General features: G+C 39.2%; 1 protein-coding gene across 1 annotated transcript; it reads right to left on the bottom strand.

Moving 5' to 3' along the window:
* Positions 1 to 1,084: 1,084 nt before the first annotated feature.
* On the bottom strand, positions 1,085 to 15,864 carry LOC139283788 (sodium- and chloride-dependent GABA transporter 1). Its single transcript, XM_070903825.1, has 13 exons — positions 15,753 to 15,864; positions 13,675 to 13,809; positions 9,770 to 9,980; positions 9,306 to 9,438; positions 8,536 to 8,670; positions 7,503 to 7,606; positions 6,437 to 6,561; positions 4,000 to 4,112; positions 3,001 to 3,141; positions 2,756 to 2,855; positions 2,456 to 2,556; positions 2,186 to 2,353; positions 1,085 to 1,198 (listed from the first exon to the last, which is right to left on the bottom strand). The coding sequence occupies exons 2-13, from the start codon at positions 13,781 to 13,783 to the stop codon at positions 1,085 to 1,087; spliced, it is 1,554 nt and encodes a 517-aa protein (XP_070759926.1). The 5' UTR covers positions 13,784 to 13,809; positions 15,753 to 15,864.
* Positions 15,865 to 16,762: the final 898 nt, after the last annotated feature.

The following is a 16,762-nucleotide window of genomic DNA, read 5'->3' as shown; positions in this document are numbered from 1 at the left end:
CTCAGACGTCAAAACTAATGATGCATTCAGGCAATCCACATTAACAGTATAAAGTCAAACATTTCTAACTTTGTACCCAGGCAGCTGCCCTCAGATGACAAATGATGATGTGTAAATACCAGAAACAAAGTAGATCTAGAAGTTTCACAACATTTGAGTTTAGATAGTTCCAACTAGCAAACAGTGCTGAAGGGTAATGGTAAATATATCCATTCACTTCTCTTTTTCTGTTATGTGATGGGATTAACAACACACCCAGGCTGCTATCAAGAATAAACAGTGCAGATGTTATATCTAGCTTCTATTATTTACACATTGCAGTGTTTTTTATTGGCCTATTCCAGGTGATGACCACCAGAACCAAAACACCTGGAAAAAATGATAAGGTCATTTGACATTTCTCAACCTCACAAGTACATGAGGATTACCTGAACCCTACATTAAACAATAGAACAGCACAGTGTATCATGGATTTAAGGGCCACAAAGATAACATTGGCAAAAGAAGGCAGCATTTCCCTGCTGCATTTGGAGGAAACTTTCAAAAGGGCCTCTTCAGTGATGTATTTGATCAAGAAATGTGGCCTTTAAAAGATTCAGTCAACAGATAATAAACTCCCGATTGCCTCTGCCATAGATGAGTAATACAGTCACTGATATTTATCACATATTGCAAGAGAAAACATCACTGCATACACCAGGAATTTTTACTTAATTAATCAACCAAAGGGGAGGAAATCATTTAAATTTTAATCTTTAGTTGGAATGAACACTTGAATTGAATCAAATTAACCCTTAGTTGGTGATTTTCATCACATACGTTGTACAAGGTGAAGGGGTGTTTTTATGTTGCTGAAGTCAACTGCAAACAGTTTTTAAAGTACCAAGTATAGTGGACTTAAGGGTCCATCCTTTGGTAGAACAAATAGGATAGAATTATAATTTGATGACAGAAAAGACTGAGTTTCCCAGTGTAAATGCTAAATAGCACCCATTTAAACACTAAATAGCACCTTTCATTAAACATCCTATCACAGGGTTTGGTATGTAGAGATGCACAGACATGGCTTTGGCTGTATCCCTGGTCATGCCACTGAAGTAAACAAGGTTTCAGACGCCAGGTTGTCTAGGTTTTGTTTTTCCGGCAGGGAATCCTCAGCATCCAGGTCTATTTTGGAAGTCATAGCTGTTTTAAGCCTCTGAGTATTGGAGAAGGCAAAAGTTTAGAAACAAACAAAGAACCTTTTAAAACACTATATTCAAGCACATCTGGTCAGCTCAGGCACTTATACAAAGAGAAAAAAGAAATAATTAGTAAAATGGACTATCCAGAAATATCCATTGGCAAAGACACAAAGTACAAAACCGCTAACATATTTCTCACAAGTATTAGCCATAGCCCCGCCTCTGCACTTAGCACTGTAACATCTCCTGTAAGAGATGATAGTGGCTGGACTGTATGGATGGCAATGTTGGGTCTGTTGCTCCACCTCTATAGTCCAAAATATCTCTTCAACTATAGGATGGATTGCCATGAAATTTTGTATAGACATTCGTGTTCCCCTGAGGATGAATATCCCCTGACCTTTCATCTAGCACCACCATCAGGTAAACATTTGTAAATGGATTGCCATTAAAGTTGGTACAGATATCCATGGTGCCATGGTACTTTGGTGTTCCACTGACTATATTTACATGGTGCCACCAGCAGGTCAAAGTTCTCACTTATCCAGTAACATATCTCAACATCTACACGATGGATTGGCACAAAATTTTGTACAGGCATTCATGGTTCCCTGACAATGTATTCTAATGACTTTGGCGATCCCCTGACTTTTCCTGTAGCACCACCATGAGGTTTTTTTTGTGAAATGTTTCTACAACTATTGGATGGATTGTCATCAAATTTGGTCCAGACATTCAAGTTCGCTTCAGGATTCATTTTTGTAACTTTGGTGATCCCCGAACTTCCCTGTATACCAGCACAACTACAGCCTCAGCAATATATACTCTGTGTTATGTGCTAATTGACAAATGTTGCATGCTAACACTTGAAACCAAGATGGTAAACTTATACCTGCTAATCAGTAACTGTGCTGCCAACTGGGCAGAATAAAAACCCCTAAAAACTATTGCCTCTTGCCCGAATTCCAGTCGTTTGTAAGAATAATGACTCTTGTACTCACCTCAAGAAGTGAGCCTTTGTTGTTATAGATCTCTTGAATAGCTCCAAGTGGGATCCACATTATTGAGACCAGTGAGATGCCCCAGCCCACCCATTCAGCCCACACTGGGTATGTGTAGTTCTCATAGTGAGCAGGAGTGTACTGGACGATGCTGGAGATCAGTATACACTATGTGGGGAAAAGGATAGTCTTAAAACTATGATAAATAACCACCATTATTAATATTATTGCATGATAGTGGTGATTTCATTCAGAGAGTTTAAACCTCACCAGCACCAACAAAGGACAGAGCAGCAGCCAACAGAGACGGAAGTAGATGTTCGGAGTTTTTCCTACCATCCTCTTGACCATTAAGGAGATTTGTGGGACACCTGATGGAAAAGACACAGTAAACACTTATAATAATATACTGTATAAATATGTATAATCATTAACCACTAATAAAGATGCAAGATGTTTAAAATTCAGTTTAGTGATTAACCAGCCAAATCCTGATGGCTTAGAGGTCTAAAGCATTTACCATGAACAAGACATGTAGGTTTGAACGTATGAACTTTATGTGGATCTTACCAAAGATCCAGCAGACAGCTACAACTTCAAAGAAAGCCAGGAACATGAGGGAAACCACAGCAGTGTAGTGGTCCATCAGCTGAAACACGTAAATACCTCCCTGTGCAAGGAGGAGAAGAGAGAGTGAGGAAGAGAAAGGCCAAAATGACAAAACAACTGTCACTAGTGATACAACTGTTGGCTACCAGACATCCTCAAATACGTTTCTCTGAGAAGTAAACTAGTTTTGCTGTTACATACTGCACCTTGGTAACATGAGGAATCCCCAGGATGAAGCAAAGGACGCACACAGCCAGGGCCAGCAGCTCTTCTCTCTTTAGGAAGCGCAGAACGTTGGGGCCAAACTCATCTTTGATGAAAGTTACACCAACTTCAACTGTGGCAAACTATGGCACACACAAAACATTTATTTTGTTTATAATAGTAATCCCATTTTCTGTATAAAAAAATGGTTCCCTCTTGATTTGTTATAATTATGATAAGATGGACAGCCGATTTTGACCATCATCAAAATTTTAATTTGTCCAATACTTTGGTTTATGACCAAATAAAATTACATTTTTATTCAGTTATGATGAGCAAATGTTAGCCTGCTAAACATTAGCAAGCTAGCATTGTCACTGTGAGTGTGTTCATTTAGCTCAAGGCACCACTGTGCATAAGCACAGGCTCACAGAGGCATTAGCACGGCTCTCGACTCTTGATATTTGGTCTATTTGGAGGGTGTGTTCATCTGTTAGCAAAAGGCAAACTCACCTAGATTATACCATAACTAATACTTGTACCAATATTTAGCCTGACCATTCTAAATACATGGGGGGGGCTTTAAGGTTATAATCACAGTAATTCTGATGCACATTTCTACATTTATGCTACATGGAGTCTGACAGTCAGTTAAGGTTAGCGGCACTTTATTTATTTTGACCACACAAACCTCCCAAATTGTATGTGAGCAATCATTTCCATGATTGTGGCTAAAAGATGGACACAGTTAAGTAAACAGTTACAGAGAAATGGTCAGCCTGAATGTACACAGTTGTGGCAAGCAGGAAGAAATCTTCTTGCCCTATTTCTCAATCAGTGTGCCTTCCTCATGACAAACTCCGACTTCAGTTTTAGTGACGGTGTGAATGTTTCCATCAATACAAATTCAAATGTGCAGTGCTCCAGTGCATTGCTTCATCTTCATGATATTCTCCTTTTCTGTCACACACTGTGTTTATATGAGTGTTAGAGATGTTTACCTGGCTGTCCAGGCCCAGACACAGCAGCATAAAGAAGAACAGAGGGGCCCACAGCTGAAAGACAGGCATGGTGGAGAGGACTTCAGGGTACACAACAAACACCAAACCAGGACCTGAAACGTGATACAGTAAAGGTAATTTGTACTATGAGATGCAAATGAACACAAATTCCGACTATTGCATTTCCATTACCTGAACTGCAATTTAAACCTATGTTGTCTAGAACAGATTATATGTTCTCTTATAGTAATAGTCCAACATTTTTGAAAATACGCTTATTCGTGTTCTTGCCGAGTATTAAGTCGGAAGATTGACACAACTTGTCTGTACAGTAAATATCAAGCTGGAGCCAGCAGCCAGTTATCTTAGATTAGTATAAAGACTGGATACAGGGGGAAACAGCAAGCCTGGCTCTGTCCAAAGGTAACAAAATCCGCCTACCAGCACCTCTGAAGCTCACTGATTAACATGTTGTATCTCATTTGTTTAATCCGTACAAAAACCAAGCAAGCTCTTCCCCCCCAGTTTTCATGCTAAACTAAGCTAAGCTAAATATGCACAAGCATATTTTCCAAAATATCAAACTATTCCCTGAAACTGAACTGAGACTGTACATCCAAAAGATGCCATAGTTCAAATAGTTAAGCTTAGTCTGGGGATCATTATTTTTCCAACCCAAGTATTGTTTTGTAGGATTAAGCTGAACAAAATGCCACTAGAGGTCAAGTGGAGTTTAACTTAAGATCTGGATGCTGCAAAGTGATGATCATGACCTACAACATCAAATACACCATCACTATATGACATCCCTTTGAATCACCTATTGTTGACCTCATAGTACATTTAACTGCAGTTTACAGACGCCAATCGTACCAGTGTAGCTGAACCTTTTCAGCTGAATCAGTGAAATGTGACAGTTTGCAGTTTGTTTTCACAACCACTATTTTTTCACACGGTTTCAAAATGTTTATTACAGAATACCCGTAAACTTGATTGACTTGTTTCTACCTAGTTTGAAATTTAAACATAGCCTTTTTTGAAGTGTGGTAGCAGGGATTAAAATAATTCATGCCACTTCTTGAATTTACCTTTGATGACTTCTTATCTAACATACCAATCTTCCACCTGCAGTGTGGAAATTACTGGCAACAAATATTAGCAAGAGATCACTGTGGCATCACTGTGAGACTGACGACTGTCCTGATACTCAAACCCTGATTGTCCAGCCGTGTCTACACCCTGATATTTTACATTACTCTTTTGAAGAAAATGTAACCAATGATCAGCAAAACATTTTTTTCAAGGAGGTCAAATCAAGATGTAGCCATCATTTGATAGTGTGATTAGAGCTGACAGGGATACAGTGTTTTGATCACCCCACAGGATTCTCATCTGACCCAGAGGATAAACGTAAGTTGTCTCTGTTTTTAATACTGCATTACTTAACTGACAAAGCTCCTGTTGGGATGTTGTTTGAGCATTCGGTTACTGAAGCCAAAACTCCCCCTGCTTTGTTTTTTTATGCAGTTCAAATATGTGCTGTAGGCAACCTAAAACCCTCTTATTTCAACTCACTGCCGACCTAGACATCATCAGCAGCTTTGGTTACATGATTTTACTACAGTACACGCACACACACACACACACACACACACACACACACACACACACACACACACACACACAATAAAGTATGTATGGCTATAATTCACAACAGCTACTTAAAGGGGTACTCCAGCGATTTAGTATTGTTCTGAAACACACAGGAGACAGATTACAAATGAAGGCAGCAAAGGCATATCCTTACTTTTAGTCTCTAGTATGGGTCAAGCGCCAATAACATTAGATTTTACAATTCCCATAATGCAACTCAATAGCGTCTTTCATTAGACCCTCCCTGCCTCCTAAAAGCCCGCTATTTTCAAACCCTGCACATCCTGTTTGCAATGACATTTTGTCATCTTCAGTCTGCTTCACTATGAGGTCGCCCCATCAATTGTACTGGACGTACAAAGATGAGATTTGCAACAAAAGGATTTATCTAATATTACAAACTGGATGTGTGGAGTATTTTATCAAAACTTCTCCAGAGCCACCGAAGACATTATACAACCATTTTTACAGGCTGAGTAGTGCTCCTCATGGCAAGTGAACTGAACTTAATGTGTAAAATCAGTGGAGTGCCTCTTTAAGAAATTGTATATTTCCACTATTTATCCTTGAGTGACCTGCACACGTCAAATATTCAATGCAGACGTGCACATCTTGAAATCTGTGTCTTGTTTTTCCATGGAAAGAAGAAAAAATGCTCTCAGGAGGATGAAAACAAAAACAAGTTCTTACAGCCGACAACAGAGTTTGGGATCTATTTGTGTGTCCATCTCTATTTCTGTAACTGGGACGGCGGTGCGATGATCTTTCCAGGCTTGATGCTTACCATTTGTGGCTATGTTGTCCACGGGGAGGTTATGTATATGAGCCATGTAGCCAATAGCTGAGAAGATCACAAAGCCAGCCAGGATACTCGTGAATGAGTTGGTGAATGATACAATTAAAGCATCCCTGGGAGAGGAGGAGGACGGAATAAACAACGTCAGTACAGTTACAGTATCCAAGAAACTCAGGTCAACAAAAGGTACTAGATCATGAAGCAGTCATTTGCTCATCAAGACAACTGTTAAGTTTCTCTACTAGATCAACAAGCTCTTTGTTTGTCAGAAATGATTATGATAATGTAGAGCAGTTGAGGGTTTCAGATCTGTTTTCTGCACCCCACAGAGAAGCTGAGGCCTGCACTGGTGCATATACTGTATTAAAACACCCCCCATCTCTTCTTGTTCTAAATGAAAATAGTAATCAAATCTCCTCCATTTCCCCCTCGGTCAGCTTTGTGGACAGTAGTGGGTCAAGCAGACAGGGTTCATTTCAGTTCTCTGCAGGATGGGAGTAACCTTTCTAGAGAGCCGCTGAAGCATATGGCCACACAGTAAACACAGCTCATTTTTAAAGAAAAGACCAAAAGTTTAACTTCTTCCGTAAACAATTTGCCCTCTTTGTTCCCAGAAGCTGCTCTTGCAACACAGACAGCGGAGAGAACTACTGTTCAACCCGCAGCACATCATCTAGTTTATAGTGAATGGTCTCAGAGTCAGTTGTGGTAAAGGGTCAATTTAATGTTGTATTTTTAGTCAAGTGAAGTCTATGATGGTGCCCTAATATGTACACTGAGGGAACCAATAAGAAACCAACATTGTTGATACTGATAAGATCTTATTTCCCATTTTTTGTTAATCTTTTTTACAAAATTACAACATGTTTGGGCTGTGCAGTTTAATATCAGTGAGTCGAGTCCCATAAATACATAAAACTAAAACTTGTAATACAAAAAACCCCCATTGTTATTCACTATTCTAACTTGTCAACATGACTTTACTAGAGCATATTCTGCTGGACAGTCAAAAACACAGTGCAGCTCTTCCAAACAGAGAATATGAAATCTTTACCTGAGAATGTTGTTGTTGAACTTGTTGTAACTAGCCATCGAAATCATGGAGCCAAATGCTATTCCAATGGAGTTAAACACCTGGGCGGCTGCATTAACCCAAACCTATGACAGAGATAAAGGAAAGTATGAAGATTAACTTTAGTATAGTTTCATTTGATTTTCATTTGAAACCTATTTTCTCAATCAGTTTTTTTTCTGAATAATGGGGGTCCTCCAACAACAAAACATTTTACGTATGGACAGTCTTGTGAACAGTCTGTGAATCAATCACATGAGAGATTTCTACATCTGTGTTTTTAGTGTGGCTCTTCTTGCTGGTTTGAAGTCGACAAGACTTGGAAAAAGGTGATGTCACTTTAACTTTGATTTTGCATTAAATATTTAATGTTCCAGGAAATACCTAAAGATCTGAAATCACACTTTAAATGTATGTGAGTTCTTTTTCACTGATGTTTACATTTACAGTACTAAACCTGAGTTCGACTACTGGACTATTCACCTCAGTAAATGTCCATCTTACTTACTCTTTTGCTATTAAGGGGTCAAGAAAGACCCAGCTGTAGCTGGACCAGACTATTCTGGGGGATTTGAAGATCCTGCTCTGGATTTTATTCAACATCAGAGGGACTCTAGTTTAGCTTTCTGTCCTGAATTTTTATTCTGGCAGCTGTTCCTAAAATCCTCAAAGCCACATTTTTCCATTTCTAAGGTGTCCTGAGTGCAACCTAACTGATTTATTGAGTTCATTGCTGCAATGGCCTCTCTCCCTCTTTCCACTGGCAGTTCTGGCTTTTGTTGAGTTTGAAGCTTGAGCCAACACAAGATATGATAAGAATATGATAAGATATTTAATTCCTTGCTCTTTGACATACAGACAAATTAAATATGAAACTGATACCATTCCTCAATCAAAGGTCAATGTGATTTAAACATCTAAAAGTTGGTTTCAACTCTCTGGCGCCAACATGTAACCAAAGTCTTATGGATTAACCTACTTTTTTGATGTTACTCATTCATTAACAGAGTCTCACCTTCACTTCAAACAGTTTGCTCCAGACAGGTGTAATAAAGTACAGGATACCATTCTTGGCTCCAGGAAGCTGCACATTATTAATGAGCAGGGCAAACAGGATGAAGTACGGAAATACAGCAGTGAAATACACAACCTGTGTGACAAAAACAGTGAAAAGCAGAAACTGGTCAATGTGTGGGTTTGTTGTGTAGGTGAGGTTTGCCTCAGTTGAGTTGTGGCCTGTTTTCAGTGACACCAGTGAGGACAATTGTGTGTTCAAGAATATATCACAATCTGGTCAAGTCAGATCAAAATCTCCAGTTGATGAATTACTAGATACCCTACTAGATTTCAAAGCTCCTCTCTGTTTTTCTTTTTATCATCTCCTGATTCTGAGTTGGCTGAGCAAACATGTTTTGCATCTGAAGCTTGTCTTGTGTGTGTTTACACTAAACTATATTCATCTACTTCCTGTGTGTGAAACAAAAGTATCCCACTTGCAAAATAAAGACACAATGTAGAATATGGTGCATAAAGGTGGATGGTACAAACACATTCAAATTATTTTAGATGTCATTCTGAGAAAAAGAATGGCTTCAGACTATATTCCTGTAATCCGCACAAAAATAAACTTCTTGCCTGTAAACCTCCTTGTCTTTACCTCTGACATTGCTAAATTACAAACATTTCCAAACTGTGACAAAATAATTAAAGAATGGGACTGACAACAACATTAATATCAGCACTATGCATAAACAAATCTGGCAGAAAAGCAGCCATTATTCTCACCTTGCCAGTGGATTTGACTCCTTTAAATATGCATAAGTACACGATGACCCAGGAAATAAGGAGATAGCCAAAGAGTTCCCAGCGAAGGCCACCCAATTCGTCAATGCCATTGGTTTTTTCCAGAAGCCTGTGACTGGAAAAATGGAAAAAGTGTGAAAACACAAAATGATTGTGTGAAGTGAACATCAAATACCCACGACAAAATGAGCAACAATCAAAGTTGAAATTGGCACCTGGCACCCCTCTCTACTGGTACACTGTTAGTAATAATAATAATAATAATAATAGTAATAATAAATAAGAAAATAGGTTGTCAGAGTCTTTCAGAAAAACACCACAAGATTTTAGTGGGCCGCTTCCGCTAGTAAATGTAACTCTAGAGAAAAAACAGCTAGGGTAATGCCATGCAAAAATATAGATACAGTATATTTTCTGCAGTTGAAAATGCAGTGAACTATTCTTACTCAAAGAACTGTTGGCTGGCAGACTGCATGTGGGTGATGTTGCCGGGGAAACCACTGGAACAGTTTCCGACAGCATTCCAGGTGTTGTTGCAGGACTTCCAGGGGAGGGTTGCTCCGAACGTGTTGAATAAATAGAAAAGTGCCCAGCTCATGAGCACATTGTAGTACGTGGAGAACACGAAGGAGATAACAACTGTGGCCAGACCAACACCTGCAGAGTGACACGTGGGGGGGGCAAAAGTGAGAGGCAAAATGATGTCATCTGTGGGGAAGAAGTTGTACACTTTACTTCTTAAAACTGTTATGAAATGACTCTCATACTCCATATTTTGCTGTGAGGTGTCAATTATTTGGGCCCAGAATTATAATTATGGATATAGTGTATATCTCACATAAAGATAGACAACAGAGAAGAGCCAGTGTCATGGAGTAATCTCTGGTCAGTGGAGGCCAAGATGAAGTCAAGCAAACTCGGCCACGGATAAAAGGCATTCCTAGAGCCATGGATTAGAAATTCCACGGTGTCATTAGGCCTGTGAATGTAACAGGCTCTTGACCACCTGAATAAAGGTGAGATCAAAGTGCTCCAACAGATGTAAATTATTCAGTCTTTTAACACCTGTGGTTCTTAGCTGTGTTATCCAATTTCAGGTTGGGATGTGTATGCCTGTGTGTTTCTAGTTTCTTCACCTGCCTCCTCCCCCGAGCCATGACTCAGCTAAAGAGCTTGGCCTGTAGATCTGGAAGAGGGGCATTCTTTTCCCCAAGGATACATCAGTGGGGTTGGGTAGCTGACACAACAAAAAGAACTTCAAACCATCTGACATCAATTATTCACAACTTATTCACTGACTTGCTGAGAGCTAGATTCTAGTTCAGAACCAAATTTCCTGGAGTCTTAGCTGTTTGTTGGGAAACTGCTCAACCTGGTCAAGAAACAGTTCCACACATAACCCCCTGTAATGGCGAATAGTCATTTTTACACTTCCTGTTTATTCAGAACCAAGCTAGCAGTTGCCCCTTTTCCAGTCTTTATGCTAAGGCAAGCTAACTGGCTGCTAGCTCCAGCTACATGTTTTTTAATATATTTTTGCTACATATTGACCATACTGGTGTATCGAGTGGTATCAATCTTCTCATATAACTCTCCACTTTCCCTTTTTCCACGGTTATTTCCTGGTCTTGTGTTTCACGTTATCCTTGCCATTGTTGTTATCTTTGTTTTTTGAGAAGTTCAAACTTCCTGACAACATTTCTTTATACTCGACTGGACTGTCATATGCTCCACTGGATCCAGTGTCATTATCTGATGAAATGGAAGGACAGGCGGCTGAAAAACAGCTCTGTGTCATCATAATGACATAACCTAAAGAAACCCTCTCTGAGCTCCAGGATCAGCTAGAACCACTGTGCATGATCCACGCTGAGCGCTCCTTCCTTTGCCATTGCCTGTTGGCCTCTTTTACTCTACACGTCTAGCTCACATGGTTGACTTCTCCTCTGGTACACCAGACACACTCCAAGTGGGGAAGTGATGCGTCATTTCAAACATTACAGTCTGCTGGACTCAAAAACAAGACACAGTAGACAAAGATGGAGGGAAGAGCTATCCTCTTCTCTTCTTTATTAGTTTATCACCCTCATACCTTGCCTGTCCACTATACGCCCTCTCTGAGGCAAATGAGAGAATCAACAATGTCCTGAATTTACCCCATTAAAATTTCATTTCACATTTCTATGCTGTGATTAGGCACACTGCAGTAAATTAAACATGAGCACATTTGTTGATTTGTGACATGTTTGTGGGCATCTAAATCACAGATCACAGGTACATCACAGCAAACTGCACTGAGTTGCAAAGGGAAATCATTCAAAAGAACATACAGAAAAAAACTACCTGCTTTTGGACCTTGTTTAGCACAGAGCATTAACCAGGAAGAAATGAGCGATAAATCAAGTGAAGGACCCATACGTTTTGACCGGGTAGATAATCTCTGTCTTTAAGGAGATAAGAAAACTATGGAGAAAAATCTTACAGTTAGTACAAGACAGGCAGCATTTTCAATTCACACCCACAAGAGTTGATTGTTGATGGCTGGGCTCTTGTTTGATTTGGACAGAAATCAGTTTGAGGTGGGTTTGAGTGACTGCCAGTGCTCCCTGAGTCCACACATTTCAGTCCTTTCTTACATTTGATTTACAAAAACATAAGCACTGTAAGCTTTTAAATAAACAACCCTTTATACTGAGCCATGTGATTTGCTTGATGTTTACAATTTGTTAAATGAACTAATGTAGACTGTGAGAGCACATGTTCAGTCACCCATATTTGACTTAGTTATCATTCAAATAAATCAAATTTAAGGATATTCAGTTCACAGTTCACTGGTTGATTTAACGATTTCTTTCTTAATGATACACATTTCAATGTTCATTCAGTTCCAGAGAATTCCAGAAAACAAGTTCTCACCCATCAACATGTGAAAACAATCCATTTATCAGACAGAAAAGGGCAGATTTAATTTCAAAAAGAAAATAGATATATAATATATAGATATAGATATATAAATAAAGAACTCCAATGTGCAGGACAGTCCTCTAAATTGATCATTTAAATAATAGAAAATGTTAAGTCTGGATTTAGAGACAGAGAAGCATGGGACACATGTGCCAGATTCTGTGCAGTAGGTCATGAGAATATTGTGAAAATGTTCATGAATGCCCTTTCAGTGGGTTTGCCACCCAGCCCACTCCTGGGGGGACAAAAGTGGGTCTGCACCGGCTCTACAAGCAAGACTGGGCAAGACTGTGCTGCATTCCTCCCTGATAGTTTGAAACAATGTACATACAGTACTGCTGTTTGTTTGAAGTTTTTTATGCACCTGTGAGTGAGCACATACGTCATGTTTCCTGTTCTTGGTTCTGACGCCCCCGTGTTAAAGAACATTTTACCATATTTCACCATTGTTAGCTTCACTTCAATGGCTCCCTATCCCTGTCAGATCAGACTTTAAGGTGCTTCTGATGGCATATAATTATAAATGGACACGCCCCTTCTTATCTCTCTGATCTCATTAAACCTTATGTCCCATCACATGCTCAATGTCCGCATGTCTGAGGCAAATTGTGTTTTGTGATATTGGGCTATATAAATAATATTGACTTGACTTGACTGTTCTGCCCAGGTTTTGTCTAATCTTTTATTTTCATTTTTTGTTACAAATGTTAAGTACATACAAATGTATCAGCCTCTTATGAAATCATTTGGTTTAGTTGATAGGACCATACTGTTTAGACCATTTTCAAATCTGATGCCTTGTCCTCTCCAGCAATAGTCTAGTTCAAATATGTGGAGCTCTTTGTTTACATACTATATTGATCAACTGGGATTTTTGGGACTGATGGTTAATAATTCACTTTTTGGGGTTTCCAACAATGTATTGTAGTAACATTTTATGGCAAAAACTAAACAAAGAAATTACTGTTGCATCACTGTCACAATGATTCAGTCATTGTCTTTCATACTATATGAGCCTACATGAGAAATATTCCCACCTGTCCTTTTGCTTGATAAAATCTGACCTTCTAGTAAGACAGGATGAACCTGTTTTGTATTCAAACACTTTATATTTGAAAGTCTAACACTGGGTAAAGATTAAAATGTAATTTATCTTTTTTTGTTGTTGTTTTATTTTAGAAATGAGCAAACCACTTTATACTACATACTCCTGGATCTGTGCCTGACTTTGTAAAAACTATACAAACTCCAATAATAATAAAAAAAAAAAACACATTATCTCTTTGCAAAAAACATCACCAAAAATGTGAAAATTAAGGAAAATTCAATCAATCCGATGTTCATCTCCGTCACATGAGAGGAGACTTCAGCCTGGAGGGTCACTCACCTTTTAACAACGGACAGATTTTGGCGAGAGCATGCACAGGCCCTAAACGAGTGTACTGCCCAATAGCAAACTCCATGAAGAGCAGAGGAAATCCACACAGGATCACCATGATGAGATAAGGGATCACGAAGGCACCTGAATCAGAAGAACAGACAGGAACAGTGTGTAGCTGATACCACTGGTACCTCATGAGTATGTATAATTGTGTCTAGAGATACATACAATGTGGTGGCTGCTGTGTCATTGTTTAGATAAAGCATACTTAGCTACATAACCAGTTTCTACATTGTGACTATGAATTTGGTTGATACATTATTAATGCTTAACAAATCACTAATAACCTGTTGTGATGCATGTGTAAAAAATTGTTTTACTCTGACTCAGATCTGAACAACTATCATTTATGAATGACTTACTTTTATTTATAATGGCAGCCTTGAGGGTTAATTAGCATAGAGCCACATCTTAAAATACACCAGTTCATCAATGGAAGTGAAAATGAAGGCGATCCTGTTCTGAAGCTCTTGTTTAGCTGGATAGTTACTAAACAAAATTTAGCAGAGTCATTCTTGGTCACAACAGGGATGATGCCGTAACATGATTGAGATGAAGGATTTACTTGTATAATGTGTCTGTAAAACGATATAATATTAATAAGCATAAATTACAGTACAGTTCTTTTATAACTCAAAGCCGCTGGTATAGAACATCTGGGTGAGAATATTTTGACCTTTTCAAAAAAGGTGCAGGCACATCTCGATCTAACATCCTAACTGTCTGTGTGTGTGTTTGGCATTTTTATCTATAAGTGGAGAGAACACCCACACAAAATGTGGCTCTATCAGGTTCAAACAGTGGATCCATTTCAGAGGTTGCTAGTTTTTTCCCACAGCCCAAAGACATGCAGGTGAACGGGGGCGACTATGAAATGACCAGATAGTGTGAATGTGAGTGTGAATGTCTCTGTCTGTATTTGTTAGCTCTATGACGGACTTGGCAACCTGTGCGGCTTGTGCTTTGCCTCTTATTGCCCAATACATGCTGGGATAGACTCCAGCCACCTAAAAACCTGAACAAAGTAAGTGGTTGACAGAATGAATGGATGGTTGGACAAGGAAAGAATTTAAATATTGATTTCATTAACAGTACGAAAGATAAACACCTAATTGACACACATGCTGCCATTTGAATTTAATAATAAAAACAGTCTATGCAGTTTCTGCTGTAATAAGCCTGGTTATGACTGAGACTATTGTACAATGAAAAGGCATTCATGTAGCTATATTAGTCACCCTGCATGTGACTGCTCTTAACCCTATAGAATGTAAGAAATTACTTGTCCCAACAAACCTAAACATGTTAAACAGGGCAGTCAGAATAGTAGTTTTCCACCAAACATTCCATTTTTGTGTGTTTTCATGAACTTGTGACATTCTTGGACATATTTGTGGTAAATAACATCATTATTCATGAAGTACTGTATTTCATATACACTCAGTGTCCACTTTATTAGGTACACTTGTACAATCTAAAGCAATTCCAATTCCTATAGCTCAGTTTTGGGGGACATTGTCAGAAATGTGTAAATTCAAGTTAGAGATGGTGTTGTACTGGACTACATTATATTAAGAGGTGGTTCTAAAAAAAATGTCCCCCCAATTCTGTAATAAGGGGGACAGAATATTAAAAACACCCCTGAGTAGACTATAATGCTGTCCAGTACAACACCATCGCTAACTATGACCTAGAATATATAATTGAATGAACACCGCTATGACAGTGTAAAAATAGACTTCATGGCAGAACAGTTGTACCGGATTGCATTAGATTGTACAATCTATCTCGCCCTATTCTACAGATTCATGCCATCATTTGAATTTTGGTGGTTATACAACAGCAACACTCTCATGTAGCCTGTATGTAAAATAGAAAGCTATTTCACTAGAAACACAGCCGCATAATATTTGTCTCGACTACAAAGCTTTTCTCCCTAATCCACCACTCCTGCACGTTATTTTGCAGATCGGGATTATTACAAACAGTTCAGACAACATCCCTGACCCCTGAGACAGCCGTACCTCCGCCGCTGCTGTAGCACAGGTAGGGAAACCTCCAGACATTGCCCAGTCCCACCGCGTACCCCACCGACGCAAGGATGAACTCCAGCCGCCCACTCCATGTGGGTCTCTGCTCCTCTGCCTTCGCAGTCCTTTCGGCGATCACTTTGAGATCTAAGGGTTTCAGAGCATAATCTCTCTCATCAGAAGGTATGTTTGAATTTTCGGCACCGACCTCCATTGTAGTATAATAGATGAGAGTAAACTACCATACATCCGAAAAATAATAAACCCGGTTAAATTTAGACTGAACCAGTCGATTCCGTTCAAACGAGCCCTGCCGAGTACTTTCTCCTCAGGTACACCGTGTCTATGATTATCTATCGAATCAAACAATTAACTCCCTGAGCGTCTATTACTTAACAATGACTCATGATTTTCAAGTAAGACAGCGGAGCCTAAGGATCGCCTACAACACAATGACCGGCAACATGCACATGTAAATCCCTCCACGACGTGTAATGTGACATAACTGCAGATGTCCTTTTCCCTTCTCGCTGCTCCGGCTGCTGTAAAGCTGAACGGGCTTGGGGGCGCCTCTTTCCAAAATAAAAGCCGAGATGAATTTGTTATTCAGACCGTTAATAAATGTGTCACAAGGGTGAATTTCCATACTGTCCAGTGTTTTGCATTGGAGGAATAAAGTATGTTCATTTTGGCCATGACGTTGCACTTTGCACACCGGTGAGATAGTGACTTTTTGTTTAGCACCTTCACATCACAGCTCTTTGTGAGTGAAGTTGGATGAATTATAAGCAAAATTATTTTTTAGGAATTTGCACTACATAAGTACTCCTGCTATGTCAATAAAGCGGACTCTACATTATTACCTAATCTTGTGGCCCAGTCTTGTAGAGGGGCCCTGTGTCAAAATCTAGTTTAAGAATATGCACAATGAGCGAAATACAAACTAAAAGTTGTGTTTAATCACATTACGGCAAAGTAACTGACGAGGAACACCTGGGGCTGTT

This window comes from Enoplosus armatus, chromosome 4 (genome assembly GCF_043641665.1).
Source record: "Enoplosus armatus isolate fEnoArm2 chromosome 4, fEnoArm2.hap1, whole genome shotgun sequence".
Classification (NCBI taxonomy): Eukaryota; Metazoa; Chordata; class Actinopteri; order Centrarchiformes; family Enoplosidae; genus Enoplosus; species Enoplosus armatus.
Note: the sequence above shows the minus strand (reverse complement) of the source record. Positions and strands in the feature narration are given on the sequence as shown.